General features: G+C 47.7%; 1 protein-coding gene across 2 annotated transcripts in view; it reads left to right on the top strand.

Annotated features, from left to right (window-relative positions):
• Window positions 1–23290, top strand: part of PLXNA4 (plexin A4) — a 488679-nt gene that overhangs the window by 353545 nt on the left and 111844 nt on the right. For both annotated transcript variants that reach the window (XM_065829757.2, XM_071803541.1), the window contains exons 6-9: window positions 12507–12630; window positions 16203–16356; window positions 19014–19113; window positions 21781–21895. In XM_065829757.2, coding sequence (XP_065685829.1) covers window positions 12507–12630; window positions 16203–16356; window positions 19014–19113; window positions 21781–21895 — 493 coding nt within the window. The remainder of the gene's footprint in view (window positions 1–12506; window positions 12631–16202; window positions 16357–19013; window positions 19114–21780; window positions 21896–23290) is intronic.

Below are 23290 nucleotides of genomic sequence, written 5' to 3'. Positions count from 1 at the left end.
TATTTTTCCTCTGTAGGGCTTCACTCTCTATGTGGAGCATCTCTCTTCTCCAACAGGAGCCACAAGGCAGCCAGAGACCTTCCTTTTGAGGACTGCACAGTAATGAGGACTCGATGCAAATCTCTTTGTGTTATCCTGTGGGTTTTTTTTTTCAGGCTTCTATAATAATTGTACTGCTGCAAAGCAGGGGGAAAGTTTTGGCCTGAAGGGAAGAACAGTCTCTGCCAGCAGCAAACACCAGAGCTCCAGCACACGTCATTGTCTGTTGGCTCTGCTGCCGGGGGACATGGGCAGATGGATGGATGCACATGGGCAGGAGGAGGGAAGGGGAAAAGCTGAAGAGTGACGTGACAAAGGAGATATTGATGAAGGTCAAAAGGAGCAGTGGGGAGGGAGAGCCTGGTTTGAGAAGCTCAGTGGGGTCTCCTATGCACTGCACATTCCTGGGTAAAAGTATTTGGGGCAAGGGGTTTCTAGAGGTGGGGGATTTTGACAAACAGTGTTGAAGCCCCACGTGTCTATCCTGTGAAAATATTTTCTCTTCTTGCTATGCTTCTCCAAGTCAGAACAGCAGATGTTAACAGCAAAAGAGCAATTAAATTACATGCTGGCTGAGCCTGCAAGTGATTCAGTGTCTATATAAATGGGAGATCCCTTACAGTGTACTTCTCATGGCTCCCCAAAACACCCTGCAACACTTGAACACAGATGCTGTGCTCCTGATTTGCAGTTTTCTTGGCCTTTGTCCTTTAAGAGGTGGGGCTGATGTGGCACCAAAGCCTCTCAACCATTTTTAGGATGCCTGGGTCTCACTGCAGACTTGGTGGCAATTCATGGGGAAACCTCAGGACCATTCATTTGGATTAGCTCTGATTTCTGAGCAACATACCCCACATTTTACCTTTCTGGAGGCATGGGCACCTCTTATCGTCTTCACCAACAGATACTTGGCGTTTGCGTTGTGGTGATAGGGAAAAGACCACATGTATTTCCCTGGAGTTACTCAAGAGAAGCTCCCACAAAGAATTCAGGGATGATGTTCCCAGGCATCTGAATCAGGCCATGAACAAAGAGGTTCATCCTCTTTGAACAAATTATTTCCATCAGCCCGTGCAGAGGAGAGCATGTAGGAGTGCGGGAGAGCGTAGGTGTTATCTGCCCAGGTTCTGGGGAAGACAGTCACAAATATTATTAGCAAGAATAGGAAGCGCCATGATAGGATACTCTCTGGGAAAAGTAATTTTGTTCATTAATTACTTGCCTTATCTAGGAACCTTGTTCTCTTTCTCTTGCTTTCTTCTTTTTAAATTTTCTTTAAAATGACTGTAAGTGAATTCGGTGCTGAGAAAGTTATTTTACTGCCTCCTCAGAGACAAAAACTTGTATTAGTCAGGTAGCCTTCAGCTGAAACCTCAGGGGTTTTTCCATCTTCATTTCAAACTCAGTCTTTTATGGACAGGTGGCAAAAGTCAGTTCCAGGCAGATTCCTGTGATTTCTATCTCATAGACCACCTCAGTGCCCCGGACTGAGTGCAGTTCATATACGTGCCTTTGACTTGAGTTCTGCCTGCTGCTTGTGATTTTGTGCTCTGAGATTCTCCTTCTGCCTTTGCCTTCCAGGCTTGTGTTGTGCCTGGTTAGTTCAGCAACAAAAGGAGTGATTTAAGCGACAGCATAGCAGAGACCCTGCAGCTTCAGAGATGTCCTTTCCTTGTGTATTTGACCCTTACAGGAGGTCAGAAAGGGTCAGTGGATGAAGGCAGGATGAACCCATATGTCAAACACGTGTTGGCTTTTTTTTTCAGACTGCTTCTACAGTGGGGAACTGGTTTCTTCCAGGGACCTGTGGGTTTCCAGCACAATTGCAGCTGGTCATTGCTTCAGGTGTTCAGTGTCATATGGGAATTAACAAATGCCAATGTTTGTCAGGGCAGCTAAGTTTCATGGCGTGGGTCTCGATGGAAGCTGAAGACTACGAAAGTAGAGTTCCCCAGCCTGAAATCATAGAACAGTTTGGGTTGGAAGGCACCTTCAAGGCTCATCCAGTGCCACCCCTGCCATGAGCAGGGACATCTTCACCCAGATCAGGTTGCTCAGAGTCCCATCCAGCTTGGCCTGGGTTGTCTCCAGGGATGGGGTATCCACCACCCCCCTGGGCAACCTGGGCCAGTGTTTTACCACCCTCACTGTAAAAATTTCTTCCTCATGTCCAGCCTGAATCTCCCCTCCTTTAGTTTAAGTGCCACATGCACCTGCAGCCAGGGGCTGGGACCCACCTGGAGCCAAGTCCTCACCGCAAAATTGTTCAGGTCTGGAGGCTGAGTGATGCTGCAGAGCTTGTTGGGGCTTTTCGAGGTGTCTGAACACAATGGCTGTCATGGGTGGAATGGAGCCTTTCTGTAATGCTGAGCAGGACCAACTGAATTTCCACACCACCTTCCACAGACCCCCTCCTTCATTTCCACACTCTCCTCCCCTTTTGCCAGCAGACAATTTCCAATTCTTCATCAGACAAAGGCTCCAAGTTTCCAGGGATTTGCATGTAAAATGGTCCTGTTCATCTCAGGCTTGAATGAGCCATCAAAATGCTCATCAGGGATCTGCCTACAGCGGCACACACATGTGTACACACAAATCACTTCTCCGTGGCTGCACCCCAGCGGTGCCTGAGCTGGTGTGGTCCTTAGGCCACCTCCGAACCTTTGTTCACAGTCCGGGGAGCTGGTTGCATTTGATGGGTCAAACTAGGACCCCCCCAGGCAAGATTAACATGGACAAGACAATCTGCAGCTCTGGAAACTTGGGGAGGGGGATAAGGGGAAGGGGCATGAAATCACTCAAAGGAGTGGGGAGGGATGATGTTTATGGAGTGCCTGGCTTTGTAGAGTGGGAGACGGAGGAGTAAATCCCTTGCACCCACGCCCCGCGGGGCTCCAGGGGTGGGCTCATTCAATTGCTTCGATAGAGGGAGGATCCCACCTGGGGACAGAGATAACGGGCAGGCGGTGGGTTTGCTGTTCTGCAGCATAAGCTGGGAGAGTTATCAGGGCAGAAACTCGGCTTCTATTACCATGCATTAGAATAGATTAACAGGCAGAGCAATTAGCATCCTCAGTCTATTTGGCGAAGTGACAGGGTTGATGGTGGCAGGCAGGATTGCGGGGAAGAAGGAGCTTTGGCAGGGTGGCATTTCCCTCCCCAAACTGCAGCCCAAGGATGCGGGAAACTTCTGGTCTTTCCCCCCAGGGCTGTCCCTGCTGGGACATAGGAAAGGGCAGAGATTGGAATGAGCTTTGGTTAGTGCTCTGAAACTTTTAGTGGCTTGTGGCCCCTGAAAAATTGCCCTGGGAAGATGCAAAGCTCCAAAGAGTGGATTTCAGCTTTCCTGAATTGCCAAACACCACCACTTAAAAAAAACCTCCACACTGCTTTGACTTCCCCCGCTCACTCCAGTGGCCTTCTTCCCATCTTTGCCCAATGCACATCTTTGATGCCCAAAAAGCAGATTTCTTGGGGAGGTGGGCCTGTTTCTGGTTAGAGGCAAAGATGAAAACAAGGGTCCAACTCTTTCCTTTGTTGCATATAATTTTGCTGAGAAAGCTTCCCCTCTTTTCATCGCCAGGACAGTTTTCCCAGGAATGATCCTGTGCGTGATCTCAGCTTGGATTTGTCCTTTTTTCCCTGCAGCATCTCCTGCCTTTCTGTCCTGAACGGAGTATTCCAGGCAGTGGATAAAATTTAACTCCTTGATGCCAGGGAGAGCTAAATTTCAGCAACCTGGAGGCCAGGAAGAAGAGACAGGGATGGATGGCTATTCGCCACATCACTACGTAAAGTTTAAGGTCAATTATGTCTACGTCTCGACATTTATGGCATTCCTATTCCTAGGACCCCAAGGGAACCTGGAAATGTCAAAACATTGCTAAAACTGACCTTAAACTTTACATGCGAGTGGGACTGAATCTCCTTCCTTTTCCTGACTCCAGCCAGAAAATTGCTTTGGTTTGGGCAAAGGCAAATTTCAGCTGCTCCCTCCTTCCCCAGCCTCGCTCCCCCCTTGTGATAAAACCATCTCGGGAGACATAAAGCTCACTCTACACTTTGGTCAGACTTTGGCTAAAACAAAACTCTTATTAAGTCCCCAGATCCCTTTAATTGCTCTTCTCTTGTCTCATCCTTCTTTCCAATTGGGAAACCGAAAACTTTTCCCTAACAAAAAATGAAGCTGTCATATTGCATCCCATCCTGAAAGAGAGACCAGACTAATGAGGCTGATTCAGGCCATCACAGCCAGATAGCTTGAATCTCCAGAGCCTCCTGGAAATGAATGACTCTCTGTGTCCTGCAGTCCCTTTCCCAGGCTCCTGTCCCCAGCCCTGGCTGAAAATGCCATAAGGAATGTTTGCACTTGGCTTCCACTGAGCTCCCTCTGCTGACCACCTTGCAAAAGGCATCGCTGACCTACCTGGCTGGTTTTCGAGTACAGAATCATACAGAATAGTTTGGGTTGGAAGGGATATTCACAGCTCATCCAGTGCCACCCCTGCCATGAGCAGGGACATCTTCACCAGCTCAGGTTGCTCAGAGCCCCGTCCAGCCTGGCCTGGGATGTCTCCAGGGATGGTTCATCCACCATCTCTCTGGGCAACCTGGGACAGTGTTTTACCACCCTCAGTGCAAAAATTCTTCCTTGTGTCTGAGCTGCTAGTGGGCCATGCCTGTATCACCCTAGATTTCAGATTCTCAATTTGTTTTATTGGTCTGTGCTGAGCTGGGGATGGGTGAACCTCTTCAGTTTGACCCTTTTCACCCACCTGCAAGTGCAGCCTGCCTCGCCATGATCTCTTGCTGGGCCGAGATGTCTCAGATTTTCCCTTGGAAATGAAGAGATGGAATAAATTGGAAAATCATTGCCTCTTGCCCTGTCTTGCTCCAGGATGGCTGTGACCACCTGGGTCTTCAAATTGAGACGTGAATAAGATTTCCTTGAAAGTTTCCCTTCATCCCCTCTACCCTTCTCCTGAACTTTCTCCTTGGGTGTATCTGTCTAACATGCCTGGGCAAGGAGACCGGTAGAAGTGGCGGAAAGATCAGATTGTGAATCATGGGAAGAGGCGTTGATCCTTGTGGCTCTGACCATGTGGGTGTGCACACCAGCCCTGCACATCTCTGTCCTCATAGAGAGTTTGGGACATGCAAGCTGGCCTCCTTTGCCCTCCTCCCCAGTCCCCATGTCCCCATCCTTCCTCCATCCACTCCCATGTTCTCTTTCCCCATATCTTATTTTGTCTTGATGGGTCATGAGGAGATTAGGAGATGCATGACAACCCTGGTGATAAGAATCAAGGAGACAGACAGACAACCTGAGAAGAAGGCAGGACCAAAATCAGGATGAATTTAAGGGCAAGAGGTGAAGAGACATGAGAAAAACATGGGAAACTGTGTCTAAGCAAAAAAAACCATGGAACTGGGAAAGGATGAGGAACAGGATGGGGCAACATCTCCATCTTGTGCAAGCTGAGGGCCTTGGTGTGAGTGACCCCACACCACAACAAAATGCCTTGTGTTGAACGAGTTGGAGAGGCAAATGGGGATCCCAACATGGAGCCTGTGTCCCGTTGAAGGGTCCTATCTGGCCCTGGTGGTCCATCCTTGTTCCTGTCAATGGGGTCTGCACTGGTTCCCATCTGTCACCTTGAGTTCACGAGCGCTGATGGGAAGGTGCAAGGAAAGGGTGGCTGTGATTATTCTGTCAAAGGGTGAGTGAATTTGTCCCCTGCAGGAAATGTCACCTTTTGGAATCAGAAAGGAAAGCTGAAATGTCAAAACCTTTTGCAAAACAGCCATGCCCACAAATTACCTGTTTGGAGATGGTGGAAAGGTGTAATTTCGGTTTGCTGAGCTGACCCAAACTATGGAGCTGTCTCTCACATCACTCCCCACCTACCTTTGGCATCAAATACAGCTACTTCATGTCCCTCTTCTTCCCTGCAAACCCGCATCACTGGCTATATTGTGAGTCTTGCAATGCAAAAGCAGTCAGAAGAAAACTGCTGTGCATCAAATGGTGAGGTTTCTCCAGAAAAAAAGATATATTAATTTATTTGGATTTTGTTTCTGGGAATTTTTTTTAAATGGTAGGATTTTTTTTTATATATACTGAATAAAATCTTGTATAATGTGCTAATTGCCATTTGTATTTAAACAAAACCCCTCTGTTCTGAGCAGTAATTTCTGATCAGATCCAATCACCACTCTTTTGTCTTGAAGATTGTTTTTAATTGACAAAATTGCAGATAAGACCTTTTCCATTGCCAAAAAACCTGACTTTTTTGCGTGTCATAAAATCTGGATACTTTAGTCTGCTTCTGGGAAAATGAAGAACAACAACAAAAGAAAACAGAAAATCCAAATCTTGCTTTTCAACAGTTGTGGATGTAAACAAGGAAAGACTTAGGAGTATACGCTGTTTTTCTGACTGTACTTTCTACCTCCTAAAAAAAAAGGAAAAATGATTCGCAACAACTTTCTCTTTGGTTTTCTCCTCCCAGGATTATTTGTCTCTGTCTATTTAGTCCACCCAGGGTGTCAGTTTGGTCTCCAGCAGAGACCACCAGATCTGGCTAATGGTGTGAATTAGCAGAACAACTTTCCACCTTTCCCCAAAGCCTTGTGGCCCCAGGGCCACCACCTGGGTCTGTGGAGCAGCTGAGCACCTCCCACCCTGCAAGTCCAAATTATAAGAGAAAACACACTGGGTGATCTTATCAGTGTTTTGCATGTCTTAGAAAATAATTACGTCTAGAAAGGTCAGGCACAAGAGCCATTGTGCCTTTTAAATGCATTTAATTTGTCTTCAAAAGCGATACTAAGGGCTGCCTTGCTGGCAGGTATGACTAAGGGAAAAGCCTGTAGCTCATGGGACCATGAAGCAGTTTGTCCCTAATGATTAACCAGGCAGGGGGATGAAGACTTTGGTCTGTAGAAGTCTCTGTGCAGTGTGTGCCTCCATCCTGGTGCAAGAAATAGGAGCTGCAGAGCTGCAGGGATGCTCTGGCTCAGGTCCTAAGAGCATCTGCAGCTCTGCCAACCTCTGAGCACCTCTGAGTTATTTTTCTACAACAGGATGGTGGAGATGTGTCCTGACTGAGAGGCAAAGGCGAGTGAAAGTGTGCACGTGGCACACGTGCCTTCTGTCAGGATGGCAACCCTGCAGTAGCATGATTGTTTTTCCACATTGAGTGCAGTGAAAACAAAGAGCTTGCAGGTAGAGCACTACTGGTGGATGAAAGATTGGACATGAGCCGGCAATGTGCGCTTGCATCCCAGAGGCCAATTGTATCTTGGGCTGCATCAGAAGAAGCTTGACCAGCAGGTCAGCGAGGTGACTCTGCCCCTCTGCTCTGCTCTGGTGAGACCCCCCTGCAGTGCTGGTCCAGCTCTGGGTCCTCAGCACAGGACACACATGGACCTGCTGGAGAGGGGCCAGAGGAGCCACAGGAATGATCCGAGGCTGGAACAGCTCTGCTGGGAGGACAGGCTGAGAGAGTTGGGGTGTTCAGCTGGAGAAGAGAAGTTCCAGGGAGACCTTATTGTGACCTTTCTATACTTAAAAGGGGCTGATAAGAAAGATGGGGACAGATTTTTTATCAGGGCCTGTAGCGATAGGACAAGGCATGATGATTTTAAACTAAAAGATGGGACTTTCAGGCCAGTCATGAGGAAGAAATTTTTTACACCGAGTGTGGTGAGAGCCTGGCCCAGGTTGGCCAGAGAGGTGGTGGATGAACCAACCCTGGAGACATGGACGGGGCTCTGAGCAACCTGATCTGGTGAAGATGTCCCTGCTCATGGCAGGGGTGGCACTGGATGAGCTTTGAAGGTCCCTTCCAACACAAACTGTCCTATGATTCTATAGTTGCCATACTTGACCCTTCTTGTACCTGGTCTGTCCAGGTCCATGAACCTCTTGGTCTGTGCTCAGGCTCTCCAAAATTTTCTGGGCTTGAGATTAACCCTCCTAACCTTGAACATCTAAGGACAAATCCTGGAGGTGGTGGAGTGAGTCTGGGCTTGGTTTGACCATGCCGTAACAAGGCAGAAGAGCCCTCAGCATCTTGCTGCAAGGGTGGAATAGCACTTTACCCTAGTGTAGATGGTTTTTACAGAATGTGGCCTAAGCAGGTTGCTTTAGGTCCAGGATGGCAGACCTGGGATTCAATCATGATCTTTTGGATTCCAAACCAGAGTCTTCATCTCATCATCAGGAGAACAGGCCTTTGCTCTGCTCTCTGCCAGGCATGTGTCTAAGCCTCACTTTTGTCTCTGCAAGGTGATGTCTCAGCCTCACAAAGGTGTTGTGAAGTTTAATTAGCTCCAGGCAAAGCCCTTTGAGATCCTCAGATGAGAGACGCTATAGAAGCACAAAGTATTAATTTAACACTATTAAAATAATTGGTTAGTGGATGGTGAACAGAGGGTTAGTGTTAGCGGTATTTATTCTTAATGGGAGATGAGGAGGAAATAACATTCCTCATGGTTCAGCGGTAGGACCAGTTTCTTAGTGTTCGCACTAATGGTTTGGACAGTAGCAGGATGCTTGCGATTGTTAGAGATGCAGCTGATAATGAAATAGCAGGTGTTATTAAGACGTACAGAGAAGCGCTGTGTCTGCACCATAATCTTATGCAAATAAGTTCAGGAGTGGAATATGTTCTTTTAGGTGTCTTAAGTGTAATGCGATGCCACTGGGTAGGAGTTACGCACCAGCTAATTATAACATGAATAGCATTGAATTAGGTTATATGGCAGTGGAAAGTGATCTCCGCATATTGACAGACCCAGCACGTTAGAGTTACTGATATTTTATTAAAGTGAGACAGTTATTGGCAGTACGAGGTGTATTTTTTTCTGCATAAGCTGTAATAGACGCACCAGATGCGAGCGCAGCAGAGTCACAGCGATCTTCCCAGGGCCCAAAGTACACGCCGATTCTCAACAGAGACAACACAAATAATTAGCTGGGGTTGGGATATTTCATTATCCCTTTCACAGTCCAGCTGCCATTTGCAGGCAGCTGCCTTCCAGGTGACCACTTTTCTAAGGCAGGCACTTGTGTCTGGAAGTACTTATTAAAAGTCCCATTTGCCTGTATTTAAATTTTGCTGAACTTACTTTTTGGGCTGTGATGTCCCCTCTGGGCAGCTGCCTTCGTCGACTGGGTGCTTTGCCATGTTTGTTCCTGCGTTTCAGCCAACACCATTCAGGGATTTGAGAGGCTGATGCTGGAGGCCACTACTTTGCTCTGTACATGCTGAAACAATTTTCTTTGCTGCTTCCCCCCACTTTTGGGGGAGGGCAGAACATTTTTGGCAGTGCAGAGGAAGACTGGAGGGAGAAGGTCTACAGTTTTTTTTCAGCCTCCCTGAAAATCCACCACATTTTGCATCTCAAGAACCTCAGTTGCAGGTGCTGGGCAGACCCATAGGATGCTCCACATGCTCCAGCTCTGGATAGATAAGGTGGTCAAGACAGAGAAGATGGGGGAAACCAAAAGGCCTTGGAGAAGAACCCCCATCACTCCATTCTGCATGGACAAAACTGTAAAACCCACTGGCAAGCAACTCCATTCCTTTAGTCTTGGCTTATGCAGCAGCTGGGATCAGTTACCTGGGATGAATTACGTTGCCAGCTCAAGGACGGGGTCTGTGATGTTGACTCCAGAGCCTGAACCCTGCTGAGTTTGGTTCACCTCGGCAGAGCTCTCTCATCATCAAACTCGAGTACCAGGCACAGTTGGGTGTTTTGGGGATTTTCCTCCTTTTGTTTTAAATTGAGAAATTGCATTGAAAAAGTCAGACAGTCAAAATCAAAACTTAGGAAGTGACAGAACTGAGGTCACCCATGGAGAAAAAAGAATAATAACGTGCGATCCTTTAATTAAAGTCTGCCTTGCAGCGTGTGAGTGCAGGGAGCAGATTTAGGAGTGTAGAAGCTACTTTCCATCTGGCAGTACCTAATTCTTGAGAGCTTGACATTGCAACCTTAACACTATATTAAAACCAGGCTTAGTTTGGTTTGGTTTTTCATCATTCCGTTATTTGGATAGCAACACACCTTTCAATCGATATCAAGGCTGTAAGACACATCAGTCTAATATAGAGTGAGTTTCTGGTGTGAAGAGTTACATGTCTTAAACGTACATGAGCAGTAAACAACAAGAGTCATAGGGTAGTTTGGGTTGGAAGGGACCTTCAAAGCTCATCTAGTCTAGCCTCCAGCCATGAGCAGGGACATCTTCACCCAGATGAGGTTGCTCGGAGCCCCATCCAGCCTGGCCTTGAATTTCTCCAGGGATGGGGCATCTACGACTTCCAACGCTTCCATCACTTCTGTCACTTGAACTGAGCCTAAGTATCTGCCTATTTAATTTTAGAAAATCCAGATATGTCTGTCACGCTACAGCTGGAGGAAATAAATGGGAGGTAGCAGGGCATCTTGAAGAATTCAGGCATTTGTGTTTTAACACTGAGCCCAAAACAGTTTCCTTGCAAACTCTTCTCAGGAGAAGAGTTCTCACACCCCACAAATCTTTGATGGGTTTGCTGTGTGTATGTGTTTTGTAGAAGTGCTTACAAAAATCTCAGGTCAGCATTTTGCCATGGCTTTTATTCCACGATAGGGGACTTAACAGTTTTGGGAGTACTTAACTGGCTATTTGTCCAACTCTCTGGAGACTGCACGTTTAAAATTCCTGATCCAGCATGTGACAGCGCTAGAGGAGACTTAATGGGATTAAGACTCCAAGGGAACTGAGAGTGGGAGCTGCAATGCTACTCTTGCTCTCAAATCTGCAAAGCAAACCACGAGCATGCTGAGAATGGCAGAGATCGCCCTTTATGATTCCTGTAACTTGAAATACAAATCTTTCCTCTACCAAAAAAAAGATGAAGTAATTAGAGTTTGAAACTGGGGCGCCCATTTTATCTAGTTTCAGCACTAGAGAGAAGCCAAGTCCTAAAGTTTTAGGCTAGACCCTAAGCTTGATAACATTCAGGATCAGCCACATACTGGGTTGTTTTTGCATGTGTTACCTTAGATCCCTGTCTGCAAATTCCCATGAATATAGGCACAAACTCTGCTCTGCAGAGCAAGGGCATTGAGGGATGATCTTGGAGCGAACCCTCCAGTAGCTCTCACTACCAAGACTCTGAAGTCTGGGAGTGGGTGAATAATTTAACATCCGTACTTAGTCTTTATAGCTGATTTTAATGGGGGGTAATTGCACTGCTAATAACAAAATCCATTGAAGACACCCTGTGCAAGTCCATAACATTAGCTTAATGGCAAAAGGTAATTGGCATGCAGTTGGAGCTGTCCTTTTGTATTAACCCTCTGGATTTCTAGGCAGACGTCTTCCTTGAAGCGATGGTCTTAGCAGCATATGAGGAGTAAAATACAGATGTGTTTTATGCAAAGCAAATGCAAATCTGGATTGAAACAGGGTGCACCGCTACTAGTTCATATTACTGGCTTGTGTTCACACTGGACAGATGAAACCAGAGATGGTGACAGTGCTGAAAGCACAAACAGTACTTAGTGCGTGGTGTAAAAGCTCTGTAGGCTTGTGTAGCCCGGGTGCCATGTACCCATCAGTTTCACTGATCGCTCACTAATTGGGAGCACTACAGTTTTTAAGATTCCAACCCTGGGCACCTCTAGTCGGGCTCTTTCAAAACAGATGCCAAAAAACCCTCAACCTGCCTGGGACTAATTAGCAGCTGCTGGGCAAGGGGTGAGAAGGCTGCCTCCCTCCGACAGCTCAGAGGCACCAGCAGCTCAGAAGTACCACAGGTTTGCAGTCTCCTCAGCAAGGCCAAAGAGCATGGACTATGCAGAACTACTCCAAAAGGACATCTCTGTCTCAGATGTCCCACTGCCCTTGGACAGGACAGTTTTCAGGGCTGCCAGGGGAAGGTTACGCTATACCAGCTATGGAGGTAGAGAGACAAAGCATCTCTAGAGCTGTGTGTTCTACCCAAGAGATGTGGCTTTCACCCAACACCCTTCCTCCTTCCATGGTGTCTTTTCAATTCTCCAGCCTGCTGAGCAATCCCATGGCTGCTAGTACTGATCAAAGCACTCCAGGGCATGAGCAGGGTTTTGTGGCTAGTGCAGTCTCAAAGGGTATGATGTTGACTTGCCATCCAAAATGATGGTTCCACCCATGAGGAGAAGCTTCTTTACTTTGAGGTGCCAGAGCCTGGACCAGGCTGCCCAGAGAGGTGGTGGAGTCTCCTTCTCTGGAGACATTCCTGTGTGATCTGCTCTGGTGAACCTGCTTTAGCTGGTGTGTTGGATTAGTTGATCTCTAGACTTCCCTTCCAACCCCAAACATTCTGTGATTCTGTGAAAAGATGATGGAACAACTCATGTCCCAGGGTTCTCCTCATCATCACAGCACAGTTTTGTGTTAACTCTGTCCCTCTCTGTTCCCATTTGCCCAGGTGCACAAGGAAGGAGCGGTGTGAACGCTCCAGTGAGCCTCGGAGATTCGCCTCGGAGATGAAGCAGTGCGTCCGGCTTACCGTGCATCCCAACAACATCTCTGTCTCCCAGTACAACGTATTGGTGAGGAATATTAATCCTTCCCCCCGCTCCTCAGGTTTAATATGCCTATGCGATCTGACAGACCCAAGTACGTGCAACCTGGATTGGGAAGGACTGGCAGCCTGATGCAAGATGTTCTCCAGAGTCCACTAACTTCCCCAGCTACTTTCCTGGCACAGAGGAAAGATTTGCCATGGGAGGACATTTTGGCCTTGGTTATCCCCTATTTAAAAGTGTGGAAAGAGGCTTCCCTGTTTGCTGTGAGTAACCAAAGGCAGGTCTGAAGGGACCCTGTGCCCTGCAAGTGTTTTGTGCACCCAACGTAGTTGTTTACTTCCCTGGGAGAGGGATTTGTTTCTGGCTGGGCATGAACTTCAGGCAAGGGACATTATCATGGCTAGAAATTGTCTTTTAGAAGGACTAGTGAGGAATACCATGAATTATGTCAGTAGGCTCCAAGTTCCCATCCTTGGGTTGAAATGTCTACTTTTTAAGCCACCAAGAACTCCACCCCACTCCAGCTACAGCACTAAGTATGCAGAGCAGAGATGCAGGATGCTATGCAGAGGAACCCAAGGCTGCTGATGTTCACGCTATCTCTTGTGACTTTCCTCGACACAAGGTTTATTTTTGTTGCCTCAAGCTACTCAAGTCAGCAGCCAAGGATGACAGCAGTACCTTATGTGGTGAGATCTCAACATGTTACAAGAAAGCCGCAGAGACTGATTTTGTTCAGGCTCCGAGGGATCTGTCATTTTGGCTGATCACCCAGGCCCCAAAAGCTCCATATCTAGATGAGCTAGCCACCAGGCCCACACCTTGAAAGGTCTTAAATGGTGTTGTGCAAGGTGTAGCTGTAAGACATCTTTCAGGTGACAGTTTTTGGAGTGATAGAGTTTCTTCAACGATAATGAAATCAGCCTTTCAAAGCCTGCATGTCCAATCACTGCTGCTTTGTTTCAGCCTCTTAACTTTGCTGTGACTTTACTTTCCTAGGCTTCAAACAAAACTGATCTGAGACATCTTGAGTCCTTTGTTCTTCTGGGAGTTCAAGGTTTCTTTTTCTTATTCTCTCAGTAGTGGTTGAATCCTTTCATGTTGGAATAAATCCCAGGGGACTAGCTGGCTCAAGGCGATTTAAATTGATAACAGAATAAAAGACCTTTACCTCTAGGTTACTCAGGCAGGGCAAGGCAACCCAGAGCTGCTGGGATAAGAAGTTGCCATTGCATGGATGTTTCTCAATAATCTGCATGAACATTTCCATGTGAGTCTCAGCCCAGTCCCACATAGACTGGTGTGCCAGCTCATCCAGAACCACCACAGGTAGTCTCTTGGGAAATTAGGAGGGGAGCACTAATGAATGTATGGCTGGTGGTGTTCTTACTGCATTCCACTTGGGTTCTAGCAAAGGATCAATGATATTAAGTTCTTGCCCACAGAGGCAGAGGAGGTATCTGTGTGGTCAGACAGTCTTTTAGACTTTGGGCACCAACAGAGACTTAGAAAACTTTGCCTGAATCTGTTTCAGTTTGGGCACTTGGAAAATTGAGTGTGTTTCAGTCTAGGGCTGCTGCTTTTGTATCTCTGAGAAGAAATACTTGCTGGGAGAAGGCTCCATTCTTCCTTCGTCACAGTAGCTCCAGAGCAGGCGTGTAGGACTTCTTGTCTGTTCAGAGTGTGCACTGGCTCATGATGCTCATTGCCAAGAACTGCTGGTCTATCCATTGGTGTCATCTTCTGCATGGCACACTACATTCTGCATTGCCCATGCTCAGAAATAAATGTTTGTTAAGCAGGATAGTTTTCCCTTCTCCATTGCTGGCAACGTATTAATAAGCTGGGAGAATGGATTTAACCTGAATGCTAAATCCATCTGAATAACCAAAGCTTTACCTACTCGCCATTCAAGACCAAAAAAAAAAAAAATCACCTTTCCCATTGCCATTCTCATAACCTGAAAATGAACATACTCTCACAAAGGCTTTATGTCAGCCAGGGCTCAGGCCTGTCTGCTCAGCCTTTCTCCCTGGTGGTGCCTAGTGTGAAGAAATAGCTCCAAGTCTTCTTTAGGCAAGGAAAACACAGTGTGGGGGGAGCAGTAAGCATTATGTTTTGTTATCATCCTCTCCTTCTTTGTCACCTGGACTGACCTCCTCTGTTCTTTGTGCTGGTAGAAACAACACTTCAGCATGCATTTGTGTGTCCTTTCAGCAACTGTCATCTCCAATGAGGCTTCAGATAGCTCATGGAGGAGGCAAGCGTGGGGACCATCTGCATTTGTGCCTGTGTCAAGTGTTTGGTCACAAAACCACTAAACTTATACTAACTACTAGGTCATCAGCAGGTGCTAGAAGTGGCCTAGGATGCCTGCCTGTGTTCAGACATGGTCTGGTGGGTTGGGCAGGACCCTCAGTGATGGAGAGCAGCAGTGTAGGACCTTCTCTGGTCTGGGAAGTTAGCAGCAAAACAGCGTATAAGAAAGACAGAGACAGACTTTTTAGCAGGGCCTGTTACAACAGGACAAGTGGGGATGGTTTTAAACTAAAGGAGGGGAGATTCAGGTTAGACATGAGGAAGAAATTTTTCACAATGAGGATGCTGAGACACTGGCCCAGGTTGGCCAGAGAGGTGGTGGATGCCCCATCCCTGGAGATATCCCAGGCCAGGCTGGACGGGGCTCTGAGCAACCTGAGCTGGTGAAGATGTCCCTGCTCATGGCAGGGGGCTGGACTACATGCACTAAGAAGGTCCCTTCCAACCCAAAGTATTCTATGATTCTATGGGGGTCCTTATCCCAAGAATTAACTTGGTGGAAACCAGCCATGAGATTCCTTTCCTTCATGACCATGGGCAATGAGGTAGGAATGCCAGTGGATGTTATGAACAATAAAAACATGGGCAATTCCTTCTTCACAGCTTTTTTTTTTATGTAAGGAGCCCCAATATAGCATGCCCCCAGGGCCAACTGCATCTTTGGTGGGATGGGCAGGAGAGGTTTGCTGTGCCTCTAGAGACAGCATATTTATGTTTTTTTGTGGTGGACTGAAGGCTGTAACTAGACTCTCCTTACACAGGAACTTGGTGACAGAGCGCTCCCCCATCTGCTGATGCTAGGAGAGCAGGCCGTAGAGAGTTAGACTGGAGCGCTACAGTTTCTCTGTAGTCTGCAGAGTGCCTCTTGTGAGTAGTAGTCACCTTCCTCAGAAACCGCGTGCCTTGGGGCCACCCAAGCCCTGGTCTTCACAGCTGGCTCCAAAGACTCCCCGCTTAACCTGACACTTGCATGAGAGATAGTGAGCACTCCCTCCTCTTCACTGACCCAGCCAGCACTGGGATGCAGTTGTCCCTGCATAGTCACCTACCACTTGTGTTGGCATCAGCATCTCATCCCCTACCCCCTCCACACACACATCCCTCTCCTGAATCGCTGCTTTCTGTTGAAGGAGGATGCTCTCTCTAGCAAGAGGCTCTTTGTCCGACCTCTCCAGTGTAATTCTCTCCTGCTGGTCCAGTTCTGTGGTTCAGCTTAGTATTGTCTTGTCTTTTTTTTTTTTCTATCTCTTCTTCCCTCCCTCCATCTTTGCTTGCAGCTGGTCTTGGAGACCTACAATGTCCCCGAGCTGTCAGCAGGAGTCAACTGCACCTTTGAAGACCTTTCAGAGATGGATGGCTTAGTGGTGGGCAGTCAGATCCAATGCATCTCGCCAGCTGCCAAAGAGGTGCCCCAGATCATCACAGAGAATGGTGAGTATCCCACAGCTCCTCCATCTCCATGACTTCTCCCTCCTTTCCTCACCTCACACCCCTGTGTCTCTGCTTCTGCTTTGTCCCAAAGTAGAGTTTGGCTCATGGAAGCCTGAGGACAAGGTATCCAAAGCACAAGGAGATGGTGGAATGCTGCGCTGGTGCTCACTGATGGAGCTGCATGACAGCACACCATAGCATGAGTTGCCTGAATGTATGTGTGTTTATGTGTGCACACGTGTTCAGCTACAATACCAGGACTTGCAGTGAGGTGCTTATATATGTGACTGTGTTTTCAGACTGCCACCGAGTGGCAGTTGCATATATCTAGCAAAGACAAGAGGTGGATGTGGGATATTTGCTCACCTTTTGCCGAGGCTGGTGTTACACAACCCAGAGAATGAGACCGTATGTGCTCTTAACACATCCCATCCTGTGCAGCAGGCGGAAAGTCCTGCAGACCTGAATGATCTTGTCTGTAATTTCATTCTGCTTCTCACAGATTTGGGTCTGTGTGTTTAGTTCCTTGTCCCTGGCCTTTAGCTGTTCCAGGTTTGTTACTGGCTCTCTCTCCTAAAGTAACACTGCACAGAAAAATACCTCATCCCCAAGGATGGTCCCCTCACCCACAACTTCCTGACCTTTTTTTTCCCCTTTCCTAACAACTTTTCCAGACACTTTCGAGAGCACCTGCGGCTCTTTGCAGGGACTTAATTTAAAACCGTCAACCCTGCTGATCACCCCAAGAGGTGCAGAGAGGATGTTGCTGTTTTTTATTCTTGGCTTCCTGTGAAATTTTACTGCAAAGTTGGTCTCTGAGGATCCTCAGGCCACAGAAAATGAAGTGACATAAACCGTCCCCATCATCTCCTCCCTGCCCTCCCCAAGCTGCACACAGCTGCATGTCCTCTCCAAAACAAGCCCCCAAAGGGCTGTTACCATTTTCAGGTAGTTATCAGTCATGTTTGCCTACCAAGATAGACGCCAGAAGCTATTTCCTTGCTATGGACATCTGTCCCAGGCCAGGCTATAATCAACCAGCAAACACAAATAGCAGTGGAAGCTGGAGGCAGGACAAGAGAGGGAGATTTATGTGAAGTGTAGTTTCCAGAGAATCTGGGCACCTGCGTCTTGTATCAACTTCAGCACCTGGTGCTCTGCACCTCTGCAAAGTCCAAGTCCTCCATGCATAGTGCCAGAAGCTGGATTTGAACCAAAGGGATGCGTGGCTCTGTAGCACATCTGATCCCTAGAGCCATCCAGTCCTCACATCCTGTTTTAAAATATATGCAAGACGCCGGCAAAGTTGTTAAATACGACACGGTTAACAGAGCTGTCAAAGCGGGCGGCAGCAGATGGGCAGCAGAGTCGAGCACTGGCAGCAAAATGTGTTTAGTGAAGTGCGTGGGGTGTGTGTGTCTGTATGTGTGTGCTTGTAAGCGGGTGAGTGTGCACGTCGGCACATGCTGCGACGACTTGTCAAGTTTGCTTTGACCTGATTGATTAATGAATCTTTCAGGTGAGGAGGAAAATAATAGAGGTGAAAAGGCCAGCCAGGTTGAAATCTTGAATTAAACATGGGTCCCTTCCCCGGCCAAATTACTGCAATTACTGCACCCACTCATTACCCACAGCTGATGGGCTCTGAATAGGGCTTTTGGTGTTGTGGGAAGAGAGAGCAGTTGACTGCCTAGCATGGGAGTAGCGGGAAAAGGAAGGAGGAGATGGTGTGCAGGAGCTGAGATGTAGGTTTTGCTGGGGATGTGTCTGCTATGGAAATGGATTGGTCCTTCTGGAAGTGCAAATGGCTCATGGATGTCCCTCACACTGAGTTCTTTGTAGTCAGAGGCTTGGCTGAATGGAGCTTGGGATGAATCAAGTGAACCTGGAGGAAGTGTTCACTTGGGAATCTCCCTGTTTCTCAGCATTTCCCAGACTGCAGATAGGGAACACCTACCTTGTCCTCACTGGTACGATATATTCTCCTTGCTCATTCCTCCATCCTGCTTTGTCAAGGTATAAACTCTCTTTGGGGGCAGGATCTGGAGGTGGCCTTCTTCAGGCATGGTTGTCCTGGATATTGGGTCCTATTCAGAGATGTTAAGTAATGGAGGGAGGAGAAAGTAGATGTTTCTTTATTCCCTCAGGAAAGCGGGTTTGTTTATCCTTCAGGCAGCACATGCACAGGCCACCAGTGTTTGGGTCCAACAATCAAATCTTCTGCAGGCCCCTTCCTTCTGAGAACATCAATTGAACCAGCAGCAAGGAAGCACTTTAAGGACATTTGAATTGCCTCATAAGTCCAGACATCTACATCCTCTCTTTGAGCTTACCTTTTCTACTTGGTGACTTCTGTCACCATATTTTTGTAATTAGTGAGGTATACTCTAAGTATGTCATCATCCAGCCCAAACTCTGCTCCCAGGTACGATAACTTCTAGTGGTGAAGACATACTTTATCATGCCAGTACCATAAGAAGGGTCAGATGTACCTGTTGGAGAACCAGGCTCTAGAAGGATTTTATTGTACTTCTTAAAGCTACTGAGGATAGAATAGCCAAGGTACTGTGGGACAACTCCAGGTTCAGACCGGTGGGATGGCCAACAGGACTTGACTAACAAAGCAGTCACACACTGATCTATTTTTTTCCCCATAGGAGATCATCACATTGTCCAGCTACAGCTCAAGTCCAAGGAAACGGGTATGACCTTTGCCAGCACCAGTTTCGTCTTCTACAACTGCAGCGTCCACAACTCGTATGTTCATTTCCTTTGATATCTGCTTTTCATCTCACCCCTGGATCTGCCACAGAGCCCACTGCTGAGTGGGGCACGTGTCCCGCAGGAAACTGATTAGGTGTGGAGATGACCAGGGGTCAGGGCCACCTGGGTAATGGTCAGCATGGTGATGATCCCTTCTGGGAAGACCCAGAGTAGTACAGTGGCCATTTGTTCTGCTGATGACCCTCCTTTACAGGAAGGCAATTTCTTGAAGAGTCATGCATCCTCATGAGTCCTTTATGTAGGGGAACATCCCATCAGTGGGAGTTTGCAAGGGAATCGAGTCAAAAGCAAGGCATGACCTCAGCAAATGGCCTTCTCATCTTCCTATTAGGCACTTCCTTGTGGATGGCTGGATCCTGCCCCTACACATGCACCTTCAACCCTCATCCATGCTGTCAGCCCCACCAGTTGGAGCCTGCCCCAAGTGCTTAGCCTGGTCTTGGGCCCTCAGATTCGAAAAGACAGGTGTTGCTTGTTATGGCATGATGTGAACTGAGCAGGCAGCACACACCTGATTCCTTCAATGCCATCTTTTCCATCCTTCCAGCTCCTTTCCTGCCCTGCACCCCATTCTTGTGGGGTTTGGCTGGCACTTGGGGCTGCTCAGAAGCTGCCCCACCAGAGCAGGTCTGCAGCTTTCCCACAGAAAGACGCTCTTCCAGCAGGTTGATCCACCCCTGGGGAAGGCTGGGAGGCTCTGTCCCCACCACTGAGCCATCAGAAGCGCCAAAAGCAGATAATTACTGCGGCTCAGCAATTCACAAGGAAAGGCAAATCCTGTTTCTGTGTTCCTGCTGCTTTGACAAACAGTGTCAGAAAGCAAATGTTGGGGGGGAGAGCAGGAGAGATGATGGTGTTAAATATTTATGGCATGTTTTGGTTTCTTACTTGACAAACTATAATACACTATCCATTTTTAATTTGATGTATCAGAGCAAGCACTTCTTACCAATTTGAAGAACAGCTCACTGTACCAGAGCTGAAAGTGGATTGGAGTTGAGCGAGATTTCACAGAGACAGGGGAGAGGGTGTGCATGTCTGTTGGGCTCAGCCATACTCTACTGGGGGCAATTTCTTTCACTTCTGCCCATTAAAAACCCGGTTGTACATGGCCAGGAAAATCTCCCCCCATGTCAAGTCCCCTCCAGGTACTTCAGAGCCTGCAACTACATGAGGATCTCCAACAGTGTGAGCGACCAGGAGTCACTACCATTGACTCTATTTTTTTGTGCAGAGAGCTTTTTATGGCTCAGTTTGGTTGCTGGTCAACAGACATCGTATTAAATTTAAAAAAAATAATAATAATTAAAAAATTGTATAATGCAAAACCTTGTAAGAAGGCTCTTTACTACACCCTGAGGAGGTGACTTCCTAAATACGCCTTCTGCTTCTCAGACAGCTGATACAATTGTCTGTATATCTCTGCTGAGATAAAGAAAATAACAATAGATTTAAGATATTTACAGGAGCTCCATCACCCTGGGAAGAACTCAAACTAATAAGCCTATGGGACGCAGGGAGACAAAATTCCCTGTTTAATACTTGTTTTTCTGACCTTCGTGCATCCCAGCTTGTGTTTGGCTTCTGTATCATGTGTGAGAGTGGAAGGATTAGCCAGAAGGGATTTCTGGTGCACTGCCCTCCGTGGACATTATTTCACCCTCCAACCCCTCCCTTTGCCACCTTCTTATGGTGTGGGAAAGACCTTGAGGTGTTGGAGTGAGTTGAGAGAAGGGAACGGAGCTGAGGAAGGGGCTGGAGCACAAGTGTGATGGGAGCGGCTGAGGGACCTGAGGGGTTCAGCTGGAGAACAGGAGCTGAGGGGAGACCTTCCAATCTCTGAACTGCCTGAAAGGAGCTTGGAACCGGGGGAAGTCGGGCTCTATTCCCAAGGAACAAGAAACAGGATGAGACGAAACAGCCTCAAGTTGCACCAGGGAAGGTTTAGACTGGATATTAGGAACAATTTCTTTCTGGAAAAGGTTGTTGGGCATTGGAACAGGCTGCCCAGGGCAGTGGTGGAGTCACCATCCCTGGAGGTGTTTAAAAGATATGCAAATGAGGTTCTTAGGGACATGGTTCAGTGCCAGTGTTGGATTAATGGTTGGACTTGATGATCTTGAGTGTCTTTTCCAACCAAAATGATTCTATGCGTTCACACCTTCCAGGGCACTGGTGCAGTTCAGCATGGAGGCAGTGAGGATGTAGCGGTTTCCAGCCAACCCCTTATCTTGTATCTTTTGTTACACTCAGGATTTTGTCATGGACAAAAAGAGGAATGCCTCTTATATGTGAAACTGAGAACTTGTTGATTGTCTGTTTAAAAATTATAACAGGGTAATGGAAATAGAACAATAATTCTTATTACTCTAGTTACAATTGCATGAATGCAATCTAAATTATCTAGTTAATACGAGACACTTGTGATCACAGTGACAACCAGGTCAGGCCATGGCATGCCCAGCACCATCCTGAGACCTGATACTATTGGGTCAGTGCAAAGCCCATGCCCTTCTGTTAGTGATGGCAAAATCAGTGTTCACTGGGGTATATTTACCTCTGGGAAACACTATCAAGGTCTGTCCCGACGGCTGACAGAACCCAGCTGGCCAAATGACTACTTTTTCTCTCCATTTCCAGGTGTTTGTCATGCGTGGAGAGCCCTTACCGGTGTCACTGGTGCAAGTACCGCCACGTCTGCACTCATGACCCCAGCTCCTGCTCCTTTCAGGAGGGACGAGTCAAGCTGCCCGAGGTAGGCAGGTGGGAAGTGGGATATGCATGGCATATGTGAACTGCTGATGTTGTCTTTTGGCCTGTGTCAATACATTACCTTGGAAAGCCAGTCCAAGCTCCCTGTACCAAGGGGTTGTGATTTTGTACCTGGGACATGGCAACCCTGGCTCTGCATACAGACTGGGGAACAAGGGCCTGGAGAGCAGCTCTGCAAAGAGGGATCTGGGGGTTCTGGTTGATGGCAAGTTGAACATGAGCCAACAGTGTCCCTGGCAGCCAAGAGGGACCCGTGTCCTGGTGTATCCAGCATAGCATCACCAGCTGGGCAGGGAGGGGATTGTCCCACTCTGCTCTGCGCTGGGGTGGCCTCACCTGGAGCATTCACTGTGAGCAGGGCTGGGGACACAGGATAAAAAGGAAATAAAGATACTGAACAGTGTCCAAAAGAGGCAATGAAATTGGTGAAGGGTTTGAAGGGGAAACCGTATGAAGAACGGCTAAAGTCACTTGGTTTGTTCAGCCTGGAGGAAACTGAGGGCAGAGCTCATGGGGCTGCAGCTTCATCACAAGGGGAGCAGGAGGGGCAGGGCTGAGCTCTTCTCTTTAGTGACCAGTGACAGAACCCAGGGAATGGCAGAAGATGTGTCAGGGGGGGTCAGCTGGACATGAGGAAAAGGTTCTTCACCCAGAGGTGCTGGACACTTAACAGGCTCCCAGGGAGGTGTCACGGCCCCAACCTGACAGTGTTCAAGAAGAGACTGGACAACGTCCTCAGACACATGGGGTGAACTGTGGGGTGTCCTGTGCAGGGACAGGAGTTGGACTCCATGATCCTTGTTGGGTCCCTTCCAACTCTGGACATTCTATGAGTGGAATGAAGGGGAAACACTGGGCATGCCATTAGGTGGCCTCTAAAAAGATATCCTAGGCTGCTGAGATCTGAGGAGGATTTAGGGTTATATCCACAGTGTCAGTGGGTTTCAGACGTGCTTCAAACACTTCTGTGGCTTTGTGGGTTTGGTATCTAATGGCCAGTGTATCAAATTGCCTCCAGATGAGGTCAGGGAATGCCTCATTGCCAGTCGCTGAGCTGAACTGGGCCTTAGGGCTTAAGAGAGCTGACTGCTCTGCTGCAAACGCTGTCTGGCTCGTATTGTAACTAATGAGCACTTGCAGACAAGTGGAGCTCAGGAGAATACAAATAGGAAGCCACTTAATTACTTCCTGGTCAGGAACAGTCTGAAAGCATCCTGACCTGTCTGGTAAATGACCTGAGATGGTTCCTCGTTTGCCTGTCCCAAGGGACTTGTGCCCATTAAGAGATCTGATATCTGCTGCACCGCTCGGCACAGAAGCAGCTGCTGGACTCTCTGGCAATGTGCGTTGCGTTTGGAGGATGAAATCCTCACTGCTC

The sequence above is a fragment of the Patagioenas fasciata genome, chromosome 1 (assembly GCF_037038585.1).
Source record: "Patagioenas fasciata isolate bPatFas1 chromosome 1, bPatFas1.hap1, whole genome shotgun sequence".
Classification (NCBI taxonomy): domain Eukaryota; kingdom Metazoa; phylum Chordata; class Aves; order Columbiformes; family Columbidae; genus Patagioenas; species Patagioenas fasciata.
The sequence above is the reverse complement of the archived record's forward strand: the minus strand, read 5'-3'. Positions and strand labels throughout refer to the sequence as shown.